This window comes from Microplitis demolitor, chromosome 1 (assembly GCF_026212275.2).
Source record: "Microplitis demolitor isolate Queensland-Clemson2020A chromosome 1, iyMicDemo2.1a, whole genome shotgun sequence".
NCBI lineage: Eukaryota > Metazoa > Arthropoda > Insecta > Hymenoptera > Braconidae > Microplitis > Microplitis demolitor.
Window position 1 is genome coordinate 18,561,501 of NC_068545.1, and position 10,895 is coordinate 18,572,395.

At 29.1% G+C, this 10,895-nt stretch overlaps 3 protein-coding genes across 4 annotated transcripts; 2 read left to right on the top strand and 1 right to left on the bottom strand.

The window, feature by feature from the left end:
• On the top strand, nt 1-3,716 carry LOC103578384 (tudor domain-containing protein 3). Its single transcript, XM_053737003.1, has 3 exons — nt 1-591; nt 669-753; nt 1,101-3,716. The coding sequence occupies exons 1-3, from the start codon at nt 566-568 to the stop codon at nt 3,231-3,233; spliced, it is 2,244 nt and encodes a 747-aa protein (XP_053592978.1). The 5' UTR covers nt 1-565; the 3' UTR covers nt 3,234-3,716.
• A 569-nt stretch (nt 3,717-4,285) lies between these two features.
• LOC103578372 (zinc transporter 9) lies at nt 4,286-7,562 on the top strand. 2 transcript variants are annotated; one of them, XM_053740100.1, is made up of 11 exons: nt 4,286-4,478; nt 4,609-4,779; nt 4,887-5,366; nt 5,432-5,618; nt 5,701-5,783; nt 5,923-6,046; nt 6,126-6,264; nt 6,335-6,871; nt 6,942-7,076; nt 7,138-7,251; nt 7,396-7,562. In XM_053740100.1, the coding sequence occupies exons 3-11, from the start codon at nt 4,910-4,912 to the stop codon at nt 7,438-7,440; spliced, it is 1,821 nt and encodes a 606-aa protein (XP_053596075.1). In that variant the 5' UTR covers nt 4,286-4,478; nt 4,609-4,779; nt 4,887-4,909; the 3' UTR covers nt 7,441-7,562. The 2 variants fall into 2 exon arrangements, with proteins under 2 accessions (XP_053596075.1, XP_008557682.1); XM_008559460.2 differs by lacking the exon at nt 4,609-4,779.
• A 969-nt stretch (nt 7,563-8,531) lies between these two features.
• LOC103578359 (conserved uncharacterized protein) lies at nt 8,532-10,788 on the bottom strand. Its single transcript, XM_008559426.3, has 2 exons — nt 10,666-10,788; nt 8,532-10,576 (listed from the first exon to the last, which is right to left on the bottom strand). The coding sequence occupies exon 2, from the start codon at nt 9,756-9,758 to the stop codon at nt 8,628-8,630; it is 1,131 nt and encodes a 376-aa protein (XP_008557648.2). The 5' UTR covers nt 9,759-10,576; nt 10,666-10,788; the 3' UTR covers nt 8,532-8,627.
• Nucleotides 10,789-10,895: the final 107 nt, after the last annotated feature.

The following is a 10,895-nucleotide window of genomic DNA, read 5'->3' on the forward strand; positions in this document are numbered from 1 at the left end:
TGTAACATTCCGACAATAAGATTTCATCTTCACTAAAAGTTGTAAAAAACTCGGATTCTTAAACAAATTAGTTGTCAAATAAAATAATCAATAAGTTAGTTAATGAATAAACATAAATTAAAATAAATAGGTATTAGATTTATTTAAAAATAATGAAGTCAACAGTGAGAATGTGACGTAAAATACCGAATTCCAAGCATACAAAACTAGAGTACTCGGTTTTACCAAAATGGTCGTGAGCTAACCAACACTCGTGGGTGCAGTTATAAATTAATAAAATTACTCATAAATAATAAATATTCTCATTGCTTAATATATTAAACAATAATATTTAAGCATCACCAAAAGTTTAAATTATTTTTTTATCGCCAGTAGTCTGCATTGCGGTTAAATAATTATGTATGACAGCTGACAAATGTTTACTCATAATTAATAATTATAATCGTCTTACAAATTTATTATAATTATTTATAATTACTTAATTTTTTGAAACACTTGCCATTGAATTACATTTAAAATTATATAAAAAAAATTCTTACTGTTAGTCTCCATTTTAATTCAAATCATGGAGAAATTACAAGAACACGGATGGTAAATATTTTATTACTTATTTTAAATTCAATAATTAATAATTTTAAATTAATTGTTGTTTTTTTAATTAACTATAGGTATTTATCAGAACAAGGGTTCAATTTAATAAGTAATTCTGGAAAACTAAATGATATTTCGTCATTAATAAAACGTGCTATTGACGTAAGTTTAATAATTATTATTTTATAATTTTATTTTACGTGAATGTTTGAGATAAATGAAACAAAAATTTTAAATTGACTTAAATCTCACATTTATTTAAAAATGGATGTAATTTTATGAGTATGAACTAAGCAGACATGAGAAAATTTATAAATTTTAAATAAATTAAACAAATTAATTAAAATAATGAATCTAAGTATGAATTTTTAAATTTTCACTCCAATTCTACTGATATTTTATTTATTTGAAAATTTAAAAAATTGCCACATGCCAGTTACATGTACACTCATATAATTTTATGTTTTTATTTAATTAGTAGTAAATTAATAACTGAAAAATTTTTACAGTTTGATTTACGTGAAATCGGAAGTGGAGAAGGTGATTTTACAAGAAGTAAATTAGTCGTACAAATATCAAAGCTACGTAATGTTGCGGTACCAAAAAATAAGGAAGCATGTTCAGCACCTCGTATGTTGAAATTATATTTAACTGACGGTAAAAATAATTATCAAGCTGCTGAATATGATCAGATTGGTGGAATAAATATAAATACACCACCGGGAACTAAAATAGTAATTAAATCTGGTGATATATTAATGGTACACGGTATTATAATACTGAAATCAAGTGACGTTGAGTGTGTGCTGGGTGGACGAGTGCAGAGTCTTATTGAGAAGTGGGAATTGAGTAAGAAATTGACCTCATACACGCGTGTGAGATCAGTTGAAGAGGGCGGCCCACCTCCTTGGATACCATTCGGTCAGAAAATAATAAAAGTTACTGAGAAAGACAAAAAATTCAAGTCGCTGATTGACAGCAAAGAGGGAACTAGCAAAGATAGCGAGTTCGAGGCTCAGAGACAGGACGCTATTGCCGAAGCATCAAAACAGGGAAGTAAGAAAGTATTTGGCGGTGGTAATAAACCATTACTTGATTATTCTGTACAGAGGATAATTGATCAAGGGTTTACAATAGAGCAAGCGGAGTATGCGTTGAAAATGAACCGTAATAATGTTGATCGTGCTCTGAAATCACTTCAGAAAAACGATAACACGCATGGTAAACAGAATCGCGAGCCGCGAGAACCGAGAGAACCGCGAGGAAAACGTTCAGATAAGAAGAATGAAGAGACTAAACCCAGCAGCGGAAAGATTTCATTGTTTGATTTTCTTGAAGATAAGTTGCCTGCTCAGGCAACTGAACACACGGATACTTACTCATCAAATACTTATAATAATGATTACGGTAATTCTAGAATAGAAAATGAACGGCATAATCGTGATGGTGCTCGTGCTGGAGCTACTGGAGACACAACGCATTCACAGTCTACCAGTAGAGGTGGTAAAAGCCAAAAAGGTGGGCGCGCTGGTTATCAAACTTCATCACGAAATAATGAAGGTAACAAACCACCGAAGAAAAACAATAATAGTAATAATGATAATAATTATAACAACACATTGACATACGGAGTGTCAAATATGTCAATTAATTCATCATCTCATCAAAACAAACCACCGAGATTTCAAAAGCAGGATACTCACAACCAGAAGCAGCATCAGGACTATCATAGTCAGAGACATCAAGACTCTCAAAGACAGGATTATCAGAATCATACAAAGTATCAAGATTATCAGAATCCAAAGCATCAAGAGTTTCAAAAATATCAAGATTTTAATTATCAACAAACTGATAACTTGAAGAAATCATTTGATAGAAAGAATTCGTCTGCACAATCAAGAAATGACTATAATTACACTGGAATAAGTAATGAATTGCCATCAAATAGAAATAAAAATAATCAAAATGACACTCGCTACGGTCAGTACGAAAACGATTCAAGTAAACAAAATTACGATACTCAATTTAATAAACACCATAATACTAAAACTTACACAGAAACAAATCAAAAGACATTTGGATCAAATACACACGAAAATAATTACAATAAAAATCAATTAAATAAATATCAAATTAATGATGTTGAGTTCAATAATTCAAATGTAAATCGATCGACTTATAAAAATAATAGCAGCAGTAGTGATAATTACAATAAGTACAATAACAGCAGCGGTAATAATTTGAATTCAAATGGAACGTGGACATGGAAAAAAGGCGACCAATGTATGGCGAAGTATTGGGAAGACAATAAATATTACAACGCCGAAGTGACGGCTGTGTCGGCACGCACGTGCGTTGTGCAGTTTAAAGACTTCAATAATTACGAAGAAGTATTACAAGTTGACTGCATACCAATTACAGAAGATATTGCTCCGAGTTTCGTAGCTCCCGAGGTCGATAATCGCCGTGGTGGCTACCGCGGCCCGCGTTACGATCAGAATAAAAATTCTGGAATGGAATTTAGACGCGGTGGAGGCGGTGCTGCAGTTCCCCCTGGAGGGTCAAATCGCGGGCACAATAAAAAACGCACGCAGCAACGGACTGCTCAGCCAATTTATCAACCTCCAGCACAACGTAGATAATTACTATGTCTAAATGTTAATTTAAAATTAAAATCGATTACAGTTTTTAAATGAAGGCTTAATATCCTGCCATCTTTAAATACTCATGTAATTATTTATATATATATATAGTAAAATAATTACAGTACGATTTAATCATTAATGAGATATGAGATTGGTTGTAATGAGATCTGAATTATAATCAAAAGGGTCTACATTAACAGGATTATAATTTATGATCTACGATTTAAAGTAAACTATTAACTAGTCGCGTACTAGGTACAGTAATAAATAATACAAAAAACTTGAAACTCTTTATTTATTATTATATACATTGTGAATAGATTTAAAAAAATGTATATGTACATAAATAACCAACTGAGATTTTATTGATCTGTATGATTTAAAATTTATTTTTAATTAATTTGTAGAAATATACGTCGATACTCTGTAAACACAATTAGTGTAATTTAAATAAAAAATTTGTTATAATTGAACATTGTACTAAAGCTAATTAATATACTTACATATTTAAAATATTTAAATTACTTTATTTCAAATTACCATTTTTTTAAAGTTCGCAGTGACCGAGTTGTCTACAGGACCGAGATATTTTTCATACCCTGTGTAAATTTCAAATTTTTATGACCTAAATTACGAATTCATTGCCGTAAAATAGACGATAGAATTTGAAAACTTTCAAAAGTTCACGAAGCTCAGATTTAAAAATTCCCGCTTCAAGTCCAGGCCTCGGTTATTTTTATTTATTTTTAAAAATTAAATTTATTGTTAATCAGTAATTCATTTTAATTTGATTAATTAATTATAATTATTGACAACAATGAGTTATGATAAATTGATAAATTTTTATATATTTGTATTTTTGACATCAACGAAGTCCAGGAAAAATTTTATATTTTTAAATTTTTAATTTCAAATTGTCCGAATTTAAAATTACAAATAATTTAAAAATGAATTTAATTTATTATTGATATTTAATATTTATTATTATATTTAAAATAATAAATATCGATAAAATAGAAAACTGTATAAATAAATTTATCACTCGACATTTTTTCTCATACTCAAACTGTCTTACTGATCTACTTTTACTTAATAAATTACAGTGTAATTGCATCAAAATAATAAATAACTCAATCAAAATATTTGAAAGTAACAAAATCACTTAAATAATTAATTAGTCAAAACGACAATGAATTATCAAGTTTAAATATGAAAACATACGCGTAAAAAAATATAAACAAGGTATATTTACAAGTCAGAATATTTAAAATGAATAATTTAACTTACGCTTATTTATAATTAACTAATTATTTCTATTTCTTAAATTATATATTATTCCTATAAAATATATGAATTATTGTCACGAATCTAGTGTGCAATGACATTTGACATGTCATAGTACCGTCCTGAATTTAAAAAAAAATAATCGACCATCAGGAATAAATAGAAATGTTTTTTTGTGCAAATAATTATTGACAGTTTGCGTCACTTCTTTTTATTTATTTATTTAAAAATATATAATTATATCTTTTTAATTATTGTGGTAAGTTTTTCAAATTATTTTTATTTATTTATCTGCCAAAAGTTTTAACCTCAAATAAGAAAAATTACTGACATTAATAAACTTGTAATTGTTATTTATTTTTACAGGTAATTAATAAAAAACAATTAAAATGCTGTATCGTACGTGTAATATGTTGAACATAATTTCTGGTAAATTAACTTATTACAATTTGGATCAGCTTTATTATCTCCAAGTATCATTAGCGAAACGTCACTCCAGTATTTTTGTAAAACAGTCTAGATGTAGAACAAATAATTATCATAAATTACAATTTAAAAATAATGTTAAAGTCTGTGATAATAAATCTCCAGATATTATAGATATTAAACGTACAAGTATTGTTATCACACGACTAGCATCCAGTGATGATAAATCAGGCGATGATGAAATAGTTAAATTAAAAAATGAATTAAAATCAGCGATACATAATAAAATGATCGACTTTAAAAAAAAAGATGTAGGAATTGTCAAAGAACGTGTTTTAGAATCAGTCCCCTCACCAAACGACACAGAAATTTTAAAAAATGACTCTGGAAAAGATTCATTGCATCCAAATGTCATTAAAGGTTTGGATTCTTTCTGTAGAGTTTTTTATTCATTCATCTATTTATCAAGTGATTAATTATTTCAGCTAAAACAGTTCGAGTCGATCATTCAGCAGCATCACTAGAGAGAAATTTTATAACTCCAGTGCGCGCGATGTTGGATTTTTTATTGAAACCATCAGATCTTGAATCGTTACCAAAAACCAAACGGAGATCACCTTACGAGGACAAGCCACCGATAACTGTTTACTGGAGAAAAGACGTTGAAGCTAAGTAAGAGGGTTTGTTTCATATCATATATCATTTTGATTATATATATATTTATTTATATTAATATTTTTTAATTTTAAAACAGAGCCCTTGAAGTATGGGGTTCGCGTGAATCTTTGATGAAAGAACGGCTTAAAAGAGAACTCGAGCATAAAACTTACCAACAAAGTAATTATATATAGATACATTTATTTATTTATTTAAGGGCATTGTAAGCAGTACAGACAACTCTGATGTCATAAAAATGTCTTTTGAAAGGGCAAGTATCAATTAATTTAAGTAATAATAATTATTATTATTATTGTAGATATTTTTACGATGAAGAGACGATTGAAAGATTTTAGAAAAGAGATAGGCAACAAAAAAAAAATAGAAGAGAGAGAAGGACTTTTCAGTCGTTCGGGTAAAGTTGTATTGACTGCTGTTATTATGTAAATATTTTATGAATTATTTGTAATTACTATTGATATTATTTTTCAATTATTAATCAATCAATTAATTTTTTTTTAGAAATGGTAGTAATTTTTTATTTAAATTATTAGCGTGGATTTATACTGGCTCTCACAGTATGTTTTCAGAGTGTATACATTCCGCAGCAGATACTTTTAATCAGTTAATTTTAGCCTATGGAATACATAAATCTGTCCAAGTAATTTAAATTATTAATTACAAAATAATTAATTTTTTTTACTGTCATTAACATTTGAATAATATTACAGAATCCGGATGCAGATCATCCTTACGGTTATACAAATATGAAACACGTGTCATCATTAATATCAGGCGTAGGAATATTTTGTGTTGGCACTGGACTGTCAATTTATCACGGTATCCATGGGATACTTTTCCCAAATCCCGTAGAATCATTTTACTGGGCGTATTTAGTACTAGCAGGATCACTAGTATCTGAAGGAGCAACGTTATTGGTCGCGATAAACTCGATAAAAAAAGGAGCCGAAGATAAAAACAAACCGTTCAAAGATTATGTTCTGATGGGCCATGACCCCTCAGTTAATGTCGTACTTATGGAAGACTTTGCTGCAGTGATCGGTATCGCGTTGGCTGGATGCAGCATGGGACTGACGTCGTACCTCGGTGACCCTATTTACGATGCCATTGGATCTTTGCTTGTTGGTGGGCTACTGGGTGGCGTTGCTTCATTTATTATTTATAATAATGTGGCAGCTTTAGTGGGTCGTAGTATTCCGCAAGAGAATCTTGATAAAATAAATGCGGAAATTGAATCTGATGTTATGGTAACGGAGTTTGTAATTTAAATATTTTGTTTTAATGTAATAATTATTGTTTTATTTTTTTTGTTTATAGGTACGTGCTATTTATGATGTAAAAGGTATTGATATGGGTAATAATCTCGTTAGATATAAAGCTGAAATTGATTTTGATGGTCGCGAACTTACGAGAGCTTATCTTGATAAACATGATTTAAGTGCTATGTTGGAAGTAAGTTTTTAAATAATTTATAAAAATAATATTTTTTAATTAAAAATTATTATTTAATTAGGAAGTTAAAAAAATGCAGAGTATTGATGAACTTGAACCATTTTTACTAAAACACGGTGAGAGTATTGTAGATATGCTGGGTGGAGAAATTGATAGAATTGAATTAAAACTTAAGGTAATTTTAAATTAGATAACAGGGTGATTGGTACAGTGAATTAATACGACCAGTAAATGAAAATTCTCTGAAAGTTATTCAGATATGATACACCCTACAATAGATTTATGAGAAATTATTTATAATACTTGTATTTTTTTACAGAAAAATCACCCGGCAATCCGACACTGTGATTTGGAAATCCTATAAAAGTAAATTATAATCATAAAAACTTTAAAAGTGATAAATGTAAATAAATATTTATAAAATATTTAACTTAAAAAAGAAAAAAAAATTTAAGAGCTACTAGAATTGCTTGTGATTAAACTTGAGCAAAAAATATGAGCCTTCAACAATTTTGTTTGCTTTATATTAATTTTATTTATAAATATAAAGTAAATAAATAATTTTAATGGCCATAAACATGACTGTATATTTAATAAATATCTTACATAATTTTATTTATAAATGCATTATAAGTTTCACCATAAAACGATAATAAAAGTAATTAATAATTAATTTAAAAACTGTTTAAAAAATTAAGTTTGCCGCTTAAAAGTTTTAAAGTGAATTGAAAAATATCAAAGCGTCGTTACGTTTTAACGTGCAGCTGTCACTCGCCATGTGGTCCGACTCGGCTCATGTCATTAAATATTCATTCTCAATTACACGTAAATCTTTCTACGTGAGTGTTGAAGTTATCTCAGCAATTCCATCTTCATACTCCATAAGCTCGGCATTATCATTGAAGTAATTGCAGCAACTTTTGCACCATTTCGCGCGGCAAATAAATAACAAAGGATGCTTACAAATATGACAAGTACGTGTCGTATGTCGCGGCATGCGACTTATGAAATGTCTCGTTATTTTTACTGAATTCATAACAAATCCTGGATATTTTGATCTTATTCTCGTACATGACACGCAATGATAATTACCACCACACAATGTATAAACCATTTGATGACAAAAAAATTGATTAATTGTCTTCAATTGACTTTGCCGAGAATCCACATCCTCCATTTTTTAAAAAATTTACTTCACTAGTTAAGTTTGTGTCCCGAATGACAGCAACCAGTTTACTGATTCGGAGTCTCAATGCTTTTACTTCCGCCACTAAATAAAATAAAGTAGTGGGGAGTGAAGGTGTGAGGGCTTTTAAAAAAATTTATAAATCGTCACCACAAAGATATATAAAATGAAAATACAAAGTTTTAAAAACGACCTTGAGATAAAACGTAATCAGTCGTCGTATTAATTTCATAATCACAAGACTAAAGAATAAATGAAGATAAATTTTCTAGACTTTCTTTTTTATTTTTATTTTAAATTTAAATTCATTACAAATGAGCGTTTAAAAATAAAGTATTGATTGGTAAGTATAAAAAAATAATTAATTATATTTTTAATTCACTCATACCTGCTCCAAATTTATCAACCCACGCTAAGTAGAATTCAATTTTTTTTAAATACCGTTGTATTTTTTTTTCTTTTAATTTTAAATTATTCAAATTTTTAATTTTAAATTTTTTAGGAAGCACTGAAGTACCTTTAGCTGCTCCAAGATCACCATCTTTGACTTTGCTGAACAAAACATGTAGATCAGATAAAACAGCTTTCAAATAATAAGTTCTATCATCAGTTGGTCCGCGGATTATTTTATTGACGGAATCATTGATGGCCATTTCAGCATCTTCGGGCAGAATCTTGCATTCAATAGACTTTTTAATGACTGCTTGTGCAGCTAGACTGTCGTCCTGGAATACTTTTTTTTCACTAATAACATCATTGAGGTGGAGAAAAATTTCTAAGGCTTCTCTATAAGAATCTTGATGCTCGCCATTGTAATGAAGAACCATAATGACATACGCGTAGAGAATATTAACCAGGTTGTGAGACAATAATGGAGAAACTTTGTTCAGTTCGCTGATGGGTGCAATGGCTACTAAACCGGGACAATGTTCCTTGTACTCTGATGAATTATCAAGTTCAGTAACAAGTTTATTACCAACCCGAGACCACCAAGGCACCCACTGCGGCAATAATTTATCAGTTTCTTTATTGTGAATCATGGCTTCAAATTCTTGACGTTCGGCATCAGTTAATGCTGCCCAGAGATCATCCGGATTGTTCATGTCGACGTTTTTAATTCTTTCAGCAAGGTCTGGTATCTCTTCGTCGTCATCTGAATCAATTGCCTCATAAGATTCATTCAAATCTTTCAGTATATCATCATCATCATCATCATCGTCGTCTTCTTCATTGTCATTGAATAATTTTCCATCACTCAGTGCTTCCTGGTGCCGTCTTAAAATATTCAACATTTTGACCTGATCATCTGGGTCATTTACTCTAGACTTCAACTCTGTTTCTACGCATTCTTTGTAAAATTCTTCTGAACAGTCCACGTGTGCTTCTGATTTATAACATTCTGATGTACAATAACGTTTGTTACATCTTGGACATGTGTATTTAGCTTCGGAACTGTCACACAGTTGACATAATTTTTCAGACCCCGGTAAATTCATTTTGTTTATTATTTTATATAAAGTTAGTAATGACCTGGCACCGGTTAACTTGTAGATGGACACATTTATTTATTCACTTGTCATTAATAATTGAATTATTAAGTAATTAAAATAAAAAATTGATAAACCTGATGATAATTTCAATTAAACTTACAAAAGAATAAATTATTTAAATGATAATCGTAAACAATACGTGCAATTTGCGTTTGTTTTTAAAATAACCACAAATTTTAATATGCGCATGTGCGCAGTCGCGTGTGTTGGTGCAAGAGCGCCAATTTCAATTACTTTTGAATATTTAATAATTATTGAATATCAATTTTAAAAAATATCAACATGTTGGTAATTGAATTATGAATAAATAATTATGAGCGCAAGCTAATGAAATATATATGAAATTTATCAGTAATTGGTCGTAGAAAAATTACTAATTTAAAAAAAAAAAATTCAGGTTTATTGGATGTTATATATTTAGTTTGATAAAAAATACTAATTATATTTAATTATTTTCAATTAATGTACCATTGGGCATTTTTTTATATTTAAAAACAGTCCCTTTTGGCCGCTCATTCCACGAGCCAACTTCAAACTTAGACAAAATAAATTCTGGATCAACGGCAGCTTGTTTACATTTTTCAATATTTGAAATATTATTTTCACTCCTATCTTTAAGTTTTCTTTTCCTCTTTTCCGGCACCGGCAATATTTCTTCCTCACAATTTATAACATCTGTAGAATCGCTCAGTAATTTTATTCCGCCTTTTACTTTTTTTTTCTTCTTACATTTCTCAGGAGCAACTTCAACTATTTCTATTTCTCTGCAACAATAAATTATCGAAAACTCCATACATTATTTTGATAAATTTATTAACTTATAAATAAATATATAAATAAATAATAAACAAACCTGTCAAGATGTTCTCTCAACTTTTTACCAACAAACTCTTGAAAATGTACTGATACTCCAAAATTATAAAATCCATTATTTTCTTTTTTCTTTTCTTCAAATTTATTCAAATCACTAGTTTTTATTTCTGAAAACACAAACAAAATTAAATTATTAAATAAAAATAACAAAATTTTAGGTTATATCAATAACTTGCCTTCCTCATTATTTTTATCTCCAGAAAAAAGAGA